The 15,653-nt window shown below is 44.2% G+C and overlaps 1 protein-coding gene across 1 annotated transcript; it reads right to left on the bottom strand.

Moving 5' to 3' along the window:
• Nucleotides 1-1,211: 1,211 nt before the first annotated feature.
• CREBL2 (cAMP responsive element binding protein like 2) lies at nt 1,212-15,224 on the bottom strand (the record flags this gene model as incomplete). Its single annotated transcript, XM_082000345.1, has 4 exons — nt 1,212-1,382; nt 2,518-2,715; nt 15,089-15,140; nt 15,193-15,224. 4 exons carry the CDS (start codon nt 15,222-15,224, stop codon nt 1,212-1,214), a joined length of 453 nt encoding a protein of 150 aa, XP_081856471.1.
• Nucleotides 15,225-15,653: the final 429 nt, after the last annotated feature.

Here is a 15,653-nt window from a genome sequence, read left to right as displayed (position 1 = left end):
ATAAACCCTCTTACTGAAAATTTTTGACCCAGTTCCTTCTCCTTGACCTACAGTACTCCATTTGCCTTTAGGAAAGCTCTTATGAGGTCCTCCTCTTGCTTTTGTTTTATAGAACCTCTCAGACTCCTACACAGTTACCAACCACATAACTACTGACCACAAAGCCAGTCAAATTCTGGACTCTGCCACACAAGCAGCCCCCACCTCTTAGTGGGAATGCCCAAAAGCTGCCATAGCTGTATTTGGGGAGGGTGGTGTAGAGAAAGTAAGAACAAGGCTCTGCTTACACAAACACCTATTAGGCCCCAAAACCCCACTCCATGCAGGCTTAGGAACACCACAATCAAAGAGTTTCATGTGGGGAGGAGCAAAGAGAAGACAGCGGACTGGGATTCTTCCCCCTGCACCCAGGGATGCATCCACATCTCTGACAACAGCATTCTTCTGCTAGCTATCAAGCTATCTCTGCTGCAGTGCGGAAGGTTCTGCATTGGTCTCCTGCAAATGATGCACCATGGGGGAAGATTGTTACAGTTACAAATGTGGTTTTCACTCTGTTTCTTAAAACATAAAGCTAGGAATTCTTTTTTTTTTTTTTTTAATTTACAGTAACGTGTAATTTAACCTGTAGCATGAAATTATTTCAAAATCAGAAGATGTGAGAGAGAGAATTGCCAATGCTACACCTTAACTCTGTTCCTTTGCACGTATGTGTCAGGAATATGACTTCATATCATATGATCTTTTCACCTTTCAATCCCCAAAAGAACCTTATTTCATTCCCTGGACAAGCACAAGTCAGGCAGAAAGAAGACTCCATAGGAAATCCCAAATCCAGCATTTCTCACTTCTGAGTGCTTGCAGCTAGAATAACATTTTCTTGATGGAGTTTTTAAAAGTCAGTTATGTTTTATGTGCTCTGTTTACCTTGCATTAGGGAAATAGAAAATGCTGTAAAATTTTAAGGTCTCAGGTCTTCACAGGTCTCCACAGGCCTTGGTGAAACAAAGATTTGAGCCTTTTAAAATAACTGCCCAGCTTCCTAGCTACTGTAATTTCTGTGTTATCCATGTAAACATTACACAGAGTCTTTGTACCACCCACTAAGCTCTTTGCTTCAATCAACTATTTGTGCCCAAAAGCACATCCTTATGTTTCTTCCTACACCACAGCCACCCTCCTACGCCACAAAAGACGTAACAAAATAGGAATTAATCATAGGCTGGATACTTACAGGGATTGCTGCCATTTGCTTCTGTCTTCCCAGCCTTGGCAAGTTTGGTTGAGTTCTGCTGTGCTTTGCCTTGCTCCTCTCCAGTTAGCAGGGCTTTTATTTCAGAGGGGATTTTCCCTTGGTCCATCGCCATGCACCACTGCTTGTACTGAAATACGCAAACATATTAGGCATTAGCAAACTGCCAGGATCACATTAGCAGACAACACAGAGCTGTAATCTTTACCTTCCGGTATATTCATTTAAGGTTGGAATTTACTGGGCTGAAGCCTCTTACAAAACTGCAGAGCACTAATGAGCTAAGCACGTGTCCATGGTTGCATACCTGGCCTCAGTAAATCCTGTGTCAGTCAATAAACTGCTACTCAGTGGCAGTACAACACAATACTGTAATTATTAAACAACATGGAACACTTTGTGCATTTTCTCGCTGCTAGCACGCCAGAATACCGTTCCAGTTCATGGCCTATTAAAAACAAATATTTCACATGACTCTGGGGCTGATTGACTATTAAGAGGTCCTTTCTGATTGTGAAAGGCACCATTACAGCACATGTGCCTTATTCCTAGTTCCTTGATCTTAAATTCTTCATTGGCAAAAACCGAAGCACACTGCAAAACCTGTGGTAAGCTGGCTGACTTTCCACCCAATCCTAACCCTGCTCACTTATGGTGATTAGCCCTGCCTAGTCAAACAAACCTAATGCAAGGTCAAGGAAATATCCTCAGCTCCAATGAAATTTCAATGGCATCTCAATATCCCTGAGAAGCACAGCCTGTACTTCCTGATGAAACGTTCTCTTCAGTGAATGCAGCTTATTTGTCCAAGACACCCATCTTATACACACTAGAACACGGGACAGCTGTGCAACTATCTAAACGGAGAGTATGCTGCAAGAGTCAACCTCCCCAACAGAGACAAAGGTCAGTGGGAAGCAATGACACACTGTAGATACATGATCCCCCTTGATATTTTAACACATCTCTTTCCACCCTCTACCTCTGTCAGATGTTTTCCAAAACAAACATTTCAAAGACAACAGACTCATATGCAATGGCACTTTCTTTGCTGGCTTCCAGTTCAAAACCAGCAGATAACTTGCAACATGAGGTTCATATTCAACACACAAAGTAGGCAAACAGCTGAATGCATCTGTTGCTGATGTTTTTATACCTTATGGCTAGCCAAATCCCACTCTCAGTCACAGTGATTTCACGAACAAACGTCCATGAGGACAGGTCCCAAATAATATTTGGGGTTAGGTTAAATGATAGTTTCTTACCATTTCAAGCTCTTCTCTGAGAGCACAGATGGCTCGCTCTCTGCTTGAAACCAGCTCTTCCAGGTACTGGTACCTCAGCTTCTTCCTGGCTCTGCACTCTCTTGCACTCTGACGACTTCTTTCAAGTTTCGCCTTTAAGTCTATTTTGGCTGGTTTACGACCTCGCTTGCCTGGTTTTTTCACCTTGCCCCCAACCACCTGGAAAGGAACGTTACAGTAGAGATCCTGTTCTGCAAAGGTAATGCTGTAACCATGTCATTCTGCCTACTAAGTGTCTCAGGTAGAAAATCTTGTATATACTTTCACTGATTCTGAAGCAACAGAGGAAATAAGGGACTGATCTATAAAGTTTTCAGTGATAGCATCAAAAACAAAAGGGAAGCATATGACTTCATAGTGAAGTCACTGATTAACCAGTCCTGTTGTGGATGCTGCTAATCTGATTTGGAGGAGCTCCACAGACTGGCTGAGGTTGGCAGGGACCTCTGGAGGTCATCTGGTCCAACCCCCCGCTGCTCAAGCAGGGCCACCTAGAGCTGGCTGCCCAGGACCATGTCCAGATGGCTTTTAAATATCTCCAAGGAGGGAGACTCCACAAGGCCTGTGGGCAACCTCTGCCAGTGCTCTATCACCCTCACAGTAAAAAAAACATTTCTTGATGTCCAGACAGACCCTCCTGTGTTCCAGTTTGTACTCATTGCCTCTGGTCCTGGCACTGGGTACCACTGAAGACAGCCTGTCTCTGTCTTCTTTATACCCTCCCTTTTCAGGTATTTGTGTACACTGATGAGATCCCCCGAGCCTTCATTTCTCCAGGCTAGATGGTCCCAGCCTTCTCAGCCTTTCTTCATAGGAGAAATGATCCAGTCCCTTCATCATCTTAGTGGCCTTTTGCTGGACTCTCTCCAGTGTCTCCATTTCTCTCTTGTACTGGGGAGCCCAGAACCAGACACATTACTTCAGATATCTAGGAGGATATCTAGGACATTGAAGAGACAGAGATGATAGTCAATTTGCAGTGAAACTGTTTAAATACCACCAGTAACGCCTGCCCTAACACTTGCCAGCTCTAGAAATATTATGTAATATAACACTTCAATTTGAAAGAAAAAAATATTTATCAATTTAATCCAAAACTCAGTTTTGCTGCAATGAGATTACCACAGTTTCAGCCTACTCTAAAGATGAAGCTTGTCAGAATTACTCACTAACCATCTGAGTTTCCTCAGTCCCAATTTCTTTCAAAGGAATCCTCTGAGGATTTTTACTAAACAGGGAACTCAGCTACACTGAGTTCTACCTCTGTTGCCTCTATTCCAGTTGTACCTAACCACTCTGGCCAAGTTTACCTTCAAAACATTATTACACAGCCTGCAAAATTGTCTCCTCACACTTCCTCATGCAACCTATGCCAGTGTTCAACTCCCTCAGTGCCTAATTTGGACCTCCCTTGCAGAAAGGGAGAAGGCGACCGGCCTGGCTGAACAGGGAGATTTTGCTGGGACTCAGGGAAAAGAGGAGAGTTTATCATCTCTGGAAGAAGGGGCAGGCAACTCACGAAGAGTACAAGGATCTCGTTAGGTCAAGCAGGGACAAAATTAGAAGGCAAAAGCCCAGCTAGAGCTCAGTCTGGCTACAGTCGTAAAGGATAATAAAAAATGTTTTTACAAATATATAACAACAAAAAGAGAGGCAAGGAGAATCTCCATCCCCTACTGGATATGGCGGGGAACATTGTCTCCAAGGATGAGGACAAGGCTGAGGTACTTAATGCCTTCTTTGCCTCAGTCTTTAATAGCCAGTCCAGGTATCCACAGGGTATTCAGCCCCCTGAGCTGGAAGACGGGGATGGAGAGCCCAATGTACTCCTCATAATCCAGGAGGAAGCAGTTAAGGACATGCTAAGCCACCTGGACACCCACAAGTCTATGGGGCCTGATGAGATCCACCTGAGAGTACTGAGAGAGCTGGCAGAGGAGCTTGCCAAGCCACTCTCCATCATGTATCAGCAGTCCTGGTTAACAGGGGAGGTCCCAGAAGACTGGAGGCTTGCCAATGTGACGCCCGTCTACAAGAAAGGCCAGAAGGAGGATCCTGGGAACTACAGGCCTGTCAGCCTGACCTCTGTACCGGGGAAGATTATGGAGCGCTTGGTCTTGAGAGTGCTCACAGGGCACCTGCAGGACAACCAAGGGATCAGGCCCAGCCAGCATGGGTTCATGAAAGGCAGGTCCTGCTTGACCAACCTGATCTCCTTCTAGGACCAGGTGACCCGCCTAGTGGATGAGGGAAAGACTGTGGACGTTGTCTACCTGGACTTTAGTAAAACCTTTGACAGCGTCTCCCACAGCATTCTCCTGGAGAAACTGGCAGCTCGTGGCTTAGACAGGTTTACTCTTCTCTGGGTGAGGAACTGGCTGGATGGCTGAGCCCAGAGAGTTGTGGTGAACGGTGTTAAATCCGGCTGGCAGCCGGTCACAAGCGGTGTTCCCCAGGGCTCGGTTCTGGGGCCGGTCTTGTTCAATATCTTTATTGATGATCTGGATGAGGGGATCGAGTGCTCCCTCAGTAAGTTTGCAGATGACACCAAGTTAGGTGGGAGTGTTGATCTGCTGGAGGGTAGGAAGGCTCTGCAGAGGGATCTGGACAGGCTGGATCGATGGGCAGAGGTCAACTGTATGAGGTTTAATAAGGCCAAGTGCCGGGTCCTGCACTTTGGCCACAACAACCCCATGCAACGCTACAGGCTTGGGGAAGACTGGCTAGAGAGCAGCCCAGCGGAAAGGGACCTGGGGGTGCTGGTTGACAGCCAGCTGAACATGAGCCAGCAGTGTGCCCAGGTGGCCAAGAAGGCCAACAGCGTCCTGGCCTGTATCAGGAATAGTGTGGCCAGCAGGAGTAGGGAAGTGATCGTGCCCCTGTACTCGGCACTGCTGAGGCCGCACCTTGAATCCTGTGTTCAGTTTTGGTCCCCTCACTACAAGAAGGATGTTGAGGTGCTGGAGCATGTCCAGAGAAGGGCAACGAAGCTAGTGAGGGGTCTGGAGCACAAGTCTTATGAGGAGCGGCTGAGGGAACGGGGGTTGTTTAGTTTGGAGAAAAGAAGGCTGAGAGGAGACCTTATCGCTCTCTATAACTACCTGAAAGGGGGTTGTGGCGACGAGGGTGTTGGTCTCTCCTCCCAAGTAGCTAGTGATAGGGTGAGAGGAAATGGCCTCAGGTTGCACCAGGGGAGGTTTAGGTTGGATATTAGGAAAAATTTCTTCACCGAGAGGGTGGTCAAGCATTGGAACAGGCTGCCCAGGGAGGTGGTGGAGTCCTCATCTCTGGAAGTGTTCAAAAAATGTGTGGATGTGGTGCTTCAGGACATGGTTTAGGGGACATGGTGGCGCTGGATTAATGGTTGGACTTGATGATCTTGAAGGTCCTTTCCAACCTAGTGATTCTGTGAAACATACCCCCTTAGTTTCTTGTCCTACTGAGTGCAGATTTCACAGTCATTTTGCCCTCTTTGTGGCTCCTTTTTTACTGGTTTGAAAGCTTTTCTTGCTACAAATAAATTAAAAAAGGAGTAGTTTCCTCAGTGCTTACTCCACGCTTCCCCACCCAAATATTTTACTCTTAACATGAGAGCATGGCACATGAAACTCTTAAATATGGTCTGAACTTAGTACACTGGTCATCAGGTAGTATCAGCCTGTAAGCATTACGTCAGCCACACACCCCACCTCCCCTCTGAAGTGAGGGCTTCTCTTTATTTGCATTCTGACCACACTGTTTGAATGGAGGGGGTGTGGAGAAACACTCCTAACACACACACCTACATACAAGAATTTCTCTGCTGGCTTAGGGTTTCCCCATACTGTGTATAGACAGTACGTTTTTTAATAGGCAGTGTTCAAAATATCAGAGTTTATCATAAAAAAGGGCACCTTCTACTGTGTGATGCTACAAAGCAAGTCAGCTTTGACATTCAAAGAAGTCACTTGTTCTACAAACTTAGCAGGCTGCAATAAAAACAGTAACATAGTAAACTGATGTGCTAGAATGAAGAAAAAAAAGGATTATACAATTGAGCCTATTCTTTCTTTGGAAAGTGAGTCAACAATCACATGCCAACATAACCCTACTCTCTCCTTTATTCAGGAGTAGCTGCCTACCATAAGCAAATGGAGGAACAGAGAGTACTTAATGGACATCTTGTGATAATTAAACAAACATAATACATTCAGAAAAGCAAAGAAAAAGATCAAACACTTTTACATTTGAACTACTGAATACAGTTTGAGTAACTCATTCACTCTACCAAGGTGGTTTCCTTAAGATCTTTCAGTTCAGATAGTATATTCACCAAACTAGCATAAAACTAACCAGCCATGGCCAAGGGGGAAAGAAGCTCCAAAGAAAGGAAAGCAACTGTCCCCTTTTGGGTGTGACAAGTACAGCTCTGAGCACTCATATTATACTTGTAGCTCAGAAGGAGTTAGAAATACACATAGTCTTCCCAGTAGGGGCCGTAGGCATTCATAATTTCCTATCTATTACTACTTGCACTTGAAAGATTTCTGGATATTACATTATACACCACAGCCAAAGTACTTCAGTTCTCAAAGACTTTCAACGTCTTAGGTTTTTCTGTGCCAATGCAAGGTAGTTTAAAGTAAATCTTTGAGTTCAAGAGCTAGATAAGGTCTTGTAGAGACATACACTCCAGCTCTCTTAAAAAAAAAAAAAAAAACTTTGCCACTCTTTGAGCTCTGACCCTCTAGAAGAGCGGGTTAGCACTCGAGGTTGGAATCCCAGCACACCACACACTGCTGTATGAACAAAATAGTAACTCAAGCCTTAGTCCTGTACATGTCACAGCCATGCGCTTTCACCAGAACATCAGGCAGGCGATTAGTTGCTACCACGCTGTTTTGCACAACCAGCAAGTTAAAACTACTTGGAAATAGCATGCAACCTTTCCAACAGCCAGCATCTTGGGCAGGCACCAGCATTGGAAAGCACTCACAAGCAGCACAGCTTCACAGCAGTTAAATCCACCCAGCAGCACAATCTCAAAACAATTTCTTTTTAAGGACCTGTTATTTTAAAGCATTTTGTGCATGCTTGTATGTAGCTGATGCCTTTTTCAAGGAAGGGGTCACATCAACACAGAAAACATACAAAGAGAAAGGGAGAGTGGATTGTTATGCCAACAAGATACCAAGTGAGCTCATACAAACTCTGAGTTTAAAGAGATGTTTTTATGGCCTGATCTAGATATGTGGACATAAGACAATTAAAGGCACATTGTAGTCTGCAAGGAAATTAGTGATTGGCATAGACTGCTTTGCACGTTGCAAAGGCATCCTGGATCCACCATTACCTTAACTGCTTTCCCTTTAGTCACTCCAGGGAGCTTTCTAAAGATAGGTGTACTAATTGCTCGCTCTCCCTCAAGATCTTTTACCACTTTGGCAGCCCTGTACAGAAGCTCTCTTGTGGGAGAAAAAAGGTTTGCACCTCTTGGGTCATTGCTTGCCAATGCTCCAGCCACCAGGACTGTGGAAATAATTAAAAGCTTCCTTCCCTTTTAACTCTGACTTTAAGCAGCAATACCCTAATAATCTGCCTTCATACCACCCCAAAAGACTCGTACTGTGCTGGTGGTTCCTGAACTGGAGTTCACCATACAATTAGGCATCACCCTGCACTGCTAGTTTAGTAAGTGATATAATCAAAACCTGCATCCTTAGTAGCTTTTCCTCCCCAATATTTAGAAGATCCTGCTGTAACCTTAAAGCAACCCAGCTGGGGAAAAAAAGGCCTGATAAATCCTTTGCCACCATCCCACATTGTCATATCTTCCTGGCTTCGTCATGTTTGCCCACTCAGTTGCTATGCTGATGTGACAGAAAGAAGACAAAGCAGAAGTGATAGTTGATGTTGAATATGGCAGCAGACCAAGAAAAAACAAGTAAGCAAACATTTTTTTTTTTATTCCCTTTGTATTCCTCTGCAGTTTATAAAGGGATGGGGTCTATTAGCATTCAGCAGTAGGGATTTGGTTGCTTTTCAGGGAGTCATATGCAATCAATACCCAGAACAACATTAATTATAAAATTTGTCATAGAAATATTAACAGTGACATGCATTCGTCAGAAACCTGACCAAGCTGTGACATCTGCAGGTTTTGGACAATTTGGCAGATTAAAACAACGTTATCCGAAGCACTGTTCAGCAGTGCTGATCACATTGAGCAGTTCAGTTATCTTCCAGCAGTTCACTGAAGACTTCAGAAAATACAAAAACGTAAACCCCCCCCCCCTTTTTAATACAGTACTTAGATCATAACATCATTCTTGACCTGGAATTGGAAATAGCTTCCATTACTTGCTCTGACATAGAAAAATCCCTCCGATTTCTGGATTTTTTTATTTCCACCACCCTCCCTCCCCCAAAAAGGAGATTGAGAAGATCTACACAGAAGTACTGCCAGACTGCATGATAAAGCAGCCCTCCTTTGGAAAGACATATATACATAATATGGCTACTAGCATTCACACCGCCAAGGAGCTGAGACGCTTGGATAGAGAACTGTAATAAAGCTGGCCTCGCTGTGACATCTGCAGGTTTTGGACAATTTGGCAGATCAAAACAATGCTATCCGAAGCACTGTTCAGCAGTGCTGATCACGTTGAGCAGTTCAGTATCTTCCAGCACCTCTCAGTTCATTCACAGATAAACAAATAGCTCTTAAGTGCCAGTACTCAAGATCCAGCTCAGGAAATCATCTTAAACTGACCCTTGTTTGTGTTAGTGAGGGCAGGTAGACGACTGCAGAATCTGACTTAGCACGGAGCCGATGATCATCTACAGAATTTATATAAAACTATAAAAATAATTAGCAAGAAATAAAAACAAACCTAAGCACTGCATTCATTACAGTGGAGGGAGGAGGAACCTATTCACACTTGCAAGCATTTTCTCAAAGTCAGTAATCAAATGAAGTTTGTCATAAGTCTAATAAAGATGAAGTTTTCTGATCTGCTAAGTCACAGCATACCACTCACAGTAGCAGTACAAAACCCAGCTAGAAAGTATGCTGGTTATTCCTCCATTGCATGACATTTTATACTCTTAACACAGATTATTTAGTTAACTTCTGCTGGCAGACAAAATACATCCAATAATAATCCAAAAATATACTATTTATTGAGCAAACACTTTATAAGTCTTAAGCAGATATGTCAAGAGAAATTAATCCTAAAACTCTAATCATGCAGAGTCATTAATCTACTAAGAATGTAATCTTTAGCACAGATGTGTAAAGAAGACTATCTTTGCCGAAATGTCAGTTTTTAACAAGCATAAGCTAGGAATACATACCAAGTTTCCATAACTGCTATGCAGGCATCCACAAGTCAAGATGGGTAAGCATTAAGGTTCAGGGTATGAATCGCTACTTAGACTCTGCAGCAATCACCCAGATTGCCACCTCACCGCTCAACAGTTCAGAGTCATAGAATCACAGAATCATTCAGGTTGGAAAAGACCTTTAGGATCATCAAGTGCTCCTCTTCCCACCAGGAAGGGGTTACAGCCTCACATGTGGAAGGGCATCCACCAACACGCCATACGTGTTCTTCCAGCTTATACTAACAGAACCCAGGCACTTCTTTAAACCTCTCTCTGTTAGAGCTTGAAACGGGCAACAGAGACGGTCAACACTACCATGTATATCCTCCTAGCCCACTGCAAATGCGAAATAAAGCTGTCCTAGCTGTTCTATAGGGTTTAAGCTCATCCATTTGATGCACGCATTGCAAATGTGAGAAAGCAGATGCATCATCTGAGCGATGCTGAGCAGCGACTTGTTAAAACATTTTACAATTTGAAATTGCCCATCTCAAATTATAACCAAAGCTATTTAGGTTTTCTATTTCCAAGCAAGCAGCAATGAGAACGCTTTACATTCAGACATGATCCTGGGTGGAAGACTTCTCTGCAAACTTGCATACTCTGACAAAGCCCTGAAGGGTGAAAACATAGTAAACCCAGCTCCTTAACGACTGAGGTCATTATGAAAACAGATCCCGCACTTTGCTCTCTGTACTAGCTCTCAGTCCCTGCTGCGGCGTTCAAAGCATTCCTCAAAGTCGATGCCAGGATTGCCTGGGAGATCACCCCTCTTTTTGTGATCCCGGTCACCCACAACAGTGAGGGTCACAGGCAGAGATGTGCTAGAGGACATGTCATGAATGAAGACCCATCAAGCCCTCTATCTGGAGCACAAAATTTCACATCTGACTTCCTACCACACTCCCTCCAAGGGACGTCTCCATCTCTGTCATTACGACATAGCAAAATTCCCCTCAGGAACACGCACAACCAGGTATTTGATGTTTCAAAGCTAGGCAGTGGGGAAAGCAGCACAACTTCTCATGTGCAGCCTTTTGCTGTGCTAACACCAAGTGGTCCCCCAAAATGCAAAGGCTATATGGACACCAGAGCAAGACATTGACAGATGCTCGATCCATAAATACAAATGCTGCATACAAACAGTTTCTCCGAGGGCTTGCATTCTCAAACTCAGTTAACACCTGAAAACACCTGACTGTACCTGAAAAGCTTTTTTTTTTCCCCATTTTCACACATTGCAAGTTTGAGGAAGTTTAGAAATAGTCGGACCACAAGACCAACATCCCTGCCCAAGGGACCAGAACCAGCCTGATGGAGAGCAAACAATCAGAGCGGAAGACCTGACTTTCAGCAGTCACAGACCCTTTTGCAGGTACAAAGAAATTTGCTTCTTCATTTAGAGGATGCAACAATTCATTTGCAAGCAAAAGAAAGCCAACAACCAAGAACCAGTCTGTTCAAAGTTGAGAAACTAACCTGGAATAAAAACAAGTGCAAGAGATTGAGATCTACTCTTTTAAAAATCTGAAGACTGGACTGTTTCATTGTCATCAGAACTGGATAACAAAAGGTTTTCTTAAGGCTGCTTTTTTACCTTTCTTTGTATATCCAACACATATGAAGCAGCTGCCTTGAACTAGCAAGGCATTTTAAAAAGCTCTTGGGTCCATTTCACTAAATTTTCATTCCCAGTCAAAAATGTAATCAATTACTACATTCTACTGTTAAGAACAATGCATTATACTTTTTTCCCCCAAAAAATCCCATTTTAAATTAAAAAATACCATTTTAAATATAACATTTGTCCCCAAAATGCACTTTTTCTTAAAATTCAATCTACTCATTCATGTTTTGGCTCAGTTCAGTGTATTTTTGAAGAAAAATACATTTCATCTAAACTTTTTGAAAACTAAAGCTATCTTTTCCTTACAGAACAAGAATATTTGTAATAAAAGAGGGCAACCCCAACCTTTTTTGGTGATGGTGGTGGTTTGGTTTTTGTTTGCTTGTTTTTAATTTCACTGGAATAATAAAGTAGTAATCTAATGGTAAGAATTTTTTTTTTATTTCTCATTTCTACCCATAAACTGAGAATTTAATTACTCACATCATTATTGCCAGATTGTACCCTATAGAAGCTCTATAATTAATAAAAGTGATTGCAGTTAGCTATGTAGAACTGTATTTTAATGGTTACCAACACGATTTATTTATCGATTAACACAAATGTGAAAAATACTTCTTACCCTAATACAACCCCCCTGCTTCACAATGTATATCATAAATATATAATAAGTTATATGTAGTCTTGTAAACTAACCAAGTAATTTCACCTATAAAAGTTGAAATCACAGTGACGGAATTTCCCCTTTTTCCTGAGTCCAAATACTTCAGAGGTACGTAAGTGTTACTTTAGCAGAGATTAATTGCCAGGGAGCAGCTACATCACTAAACTCTTTCCTTTACAAAACCAATAGCTCAAACCACAGCAAGAAGTGAAGACCAGTACCTGAACAAGCCTTAGTTTCAGCGCAGCTCTATAGGAGAAAGAATAGAAGGTCATATTTTGGGTTTGGTTGGGGTTATTTATGTGACTAATTTAACAGCGTCCTTTAAAATTGGAACATGAAATTTTTCTAGATCTGATTTCAGATATTCTGCCTCTTCCTTTATTTCTTACTATTTCCTTCTGATTTTGAAGAATATGTTACAGCGAACAATTTTTCTAATGCTCTCTTAAACCAGGTATGGCTAAAGAATAGTGCATGAAGAATTAGAGAAATCATTACAGCATGTAAGCCCAATTCTAAATTCTTTGTCATGTAGATGAAGGAAAACACTGAACTTGGGTGGATGCAGCTATAGAATGGTTACTTCACTGCTAATGTAATTTAGTTATCTCAGTTTTTACAGGGAAATTCCCTTCACAGTCACTCAATTCACAGATAAAACTCTCTGATCACACAGGCCAACCCTCTCAATTAGGAGGAAAACGTGACTCAGTGGAACTTTTAGAAGATTTCAAGGACATGCTGGCTCAAGCTGTAACACCACACTGGCTATAAAATGAAGTATAAATAGTGCTTGCCTCATCCTGACACCGCAACATGCAACGGGAAGAGCCCTCCCAAGAGAACTGGCATCTCTCGAATGGAGCCACCAAACCCTCAGGGCAACCTGCAGCCTCGTGAACTTGTTCTGAGGGAAACTGCAGCCCTTCAAAACAACTACAGTGAAGCTTTTCAGAGCAGCAGGCACTTACTGACTAGTATCGGCTATTTTCAGTAGAAGATATGAGGATCCAATATTACCTGAGATTATTACCTAATGAAAAACTTGCTGAGGTGACAAAGATTTGTCAAAGTTTTCCTTAGGTACAGCCACACCTAGTAGTTCTGGGCAGGATCCTTTTCAATGTCACTGTCCTCACAAGTATCTCTGCAGTAAGTATAAAATAAAAACAGCATACTAGGAAACTGTAGTTGAGACTGAAGACAGGAAGAGTAAATATTCCACTCTGCATTTTTTTTTTTCTTCACTTGACACCAATTCTTCTAAGGAAAAAAAGAGCAAAGATCTTTTGATGATCTTTGATGGATGAAAAGATTTAGTTCCTTTTGTAAATGTGTCCAAAAACGTTTCAGAAAAAAAGCAGATTATCAGGACTTCACAAAACACAACAATAGACCAAAAAATTTTTTTAAAATGAAAAATCTGGACGTTATCTGTTATAAATAAGTTAGTTCTGGTACAGGAGAAATGAAGTGTTCTTAACACTAAAAGAAATAAAAATCAGCTAATAGTCATGAGCTATATATGTCTTCAGAATTGGATCTTCTAGACTACTGCCCTGACTACATAAACTTTCATGCAGTTCTCACAGCTGTGAGCATTTTGTTGACTTCAGTGATGCAGAATCTCTCCACTCTCATTTGCAGCTTTCAGACAAGGCCTCAATAACACCAAATAGTATATAAGTTAATTGGCAAATCATTATGAACCTTACATATATTTAACAACCCATTCTGCGGATCCTTTGTACTGCTAAATTATTGATCACTTCTACATTTCTTAGATTTATTGCCTAAGAAATTATATCAAGTATTTTTCCCCTTCAAATTAAGGCAGATCAGCACACAATGCAATCTTGTTTTAGTAAAATTCAAGTGGGAAGAAAACCAGGTGGCTTGAGAACAGACAAGGTAGCACAGGCCTGTGACTACCCCATGACCAGTTTTAATAGGCAAGCCAAGCTCAGAATTTATTACAAGTCGGAAGATGCCTGCTTCACAGCCCACCTCAAGTGTAGTTTCATCTATCTCACTCCTGGGGACTGGAGCTACCTCTGGCACAAAAATCAGGGTAACACCAGAACCACCACCCCAGTGAGCTGAAATATCCAAACTCAACTGGGAGTTTCAGTCACAAAACGTTGAACTGAGCAAACACAGCAGTTATTTTCTCAGTCTTCACACAGGCCCTGTAGATCCTGCTTTAGGGGCACCCCACTGCAAGCAGGCAGAGGCAGCGCTGCCCGTGCATCTTCTGATGTTTCGTTCTGCTTAAATGGAAGACCTGTACCTTCAGGGATGCCATGGTGCTGTTCTGAGAAGAAGAGGCAGGAAGAATCAAAGCACCAGCGCCCATTACATGGCTGCAACCCAAGTTCCTACCCTAGTACCTTACCACCTGTCCACAGTTGCTATTTATCGAAGAAATTCAGGGTGCCACAGGGACACCATCCACCGTGCCCGATGAGGCCACTGGTTTGTATCCAGCCTTTGGCCCACGCCTGGAGCTTTACGGAAAGGACAGAAGCAGCATCCAAGCGCCGTGCTCCGCTGTGTGCGGCACGGGAGGAGAGCGAAGGGGACAACCCCTCCTTCCAGCCGGCTGCGACCAGAGGCCTTCAGGAGATGATTTCAGAGACGTTTATTTCAAAAAGCCTTTAGCAGGAGCACTCACCTCGCTCGCAGTTCCCTAGTAACCGCTATGAGGCGGGGGTGTTACGTCACACGCCCGCACACCGCTTGGAGCGGGAACCCGCCGGGCTCCGGCGCGGGAGGGTACCCGGGCTCCCTTGCACCAACCCTCCGCCCGCCCCACCGGCTGCCCTCGGCTCCACACTGGCCCCAGCCCCCGGGCGGGCCCCGCAGCCCCTTACCTTGCTGTCATCCATGTGTGCCGCCAGCCCCGGCCCCGCACCGCCGCGGTACCTGCACGGGAAGCGCACCGGAGCCACCCGCCCCGGCGGACACCGCCACTCACAGTCCCCCAACACAACCCCCGGCCGCCGCCATCGCCCGCCGCCCTGTTTGTTTACAGCCGCTCGCTCCGCCCCGCGCTGGGCGGGCGGGGGAGCGGCGGTGGAGCGGTGCGCGCTGGGAAGAATAGTCTTGCTCGGCCCTGCCGCCGCTGGCCACTGCCGAGGAGTGTGTGGGAGGAACCACAATTCCCAGCAGACCCCGCTGGGGTGAGGCGGGGCAGTGGCGCGGCAATTGGTCCCCGCCCCTCTGAGCGGGAGAACTACATTTCCCAGAAGGCTCCGGGCGCCTGGCCGCGGGCGGGCTGTCCCACGTCCCTCCCTCCAGCAGAGACGGCCGGCGGCTCGCGGTGTCTGGTGTCGTTGCCAGCCCTCCCCTGTCTCCCGCCCTCCGTGAGGGCCGCTGTCAGTTCTGGCTCTCGCACAGGCTATTTCGAGCTCTGAGCCCCGATTTGAACCCAAGTCT

Source organism: Phaethon aethereus (assembly GCF_964289735.1).
Source record: "Phaethon aethereus genome assembly, chromosome: 1".
Taxonomy (NCBI): domain Eukaryota; kingdom Metazoa; phylum Chordata; class Aves; order Phaethontiformes; family Phaethontidae; genus Phaethon; species Phaethon aethereus.
The sequence above is the reverse complement of the archived record's forward strand: the minus strand, read 5'-3'. Positions and strand labels throughout refer to the sequence as shown.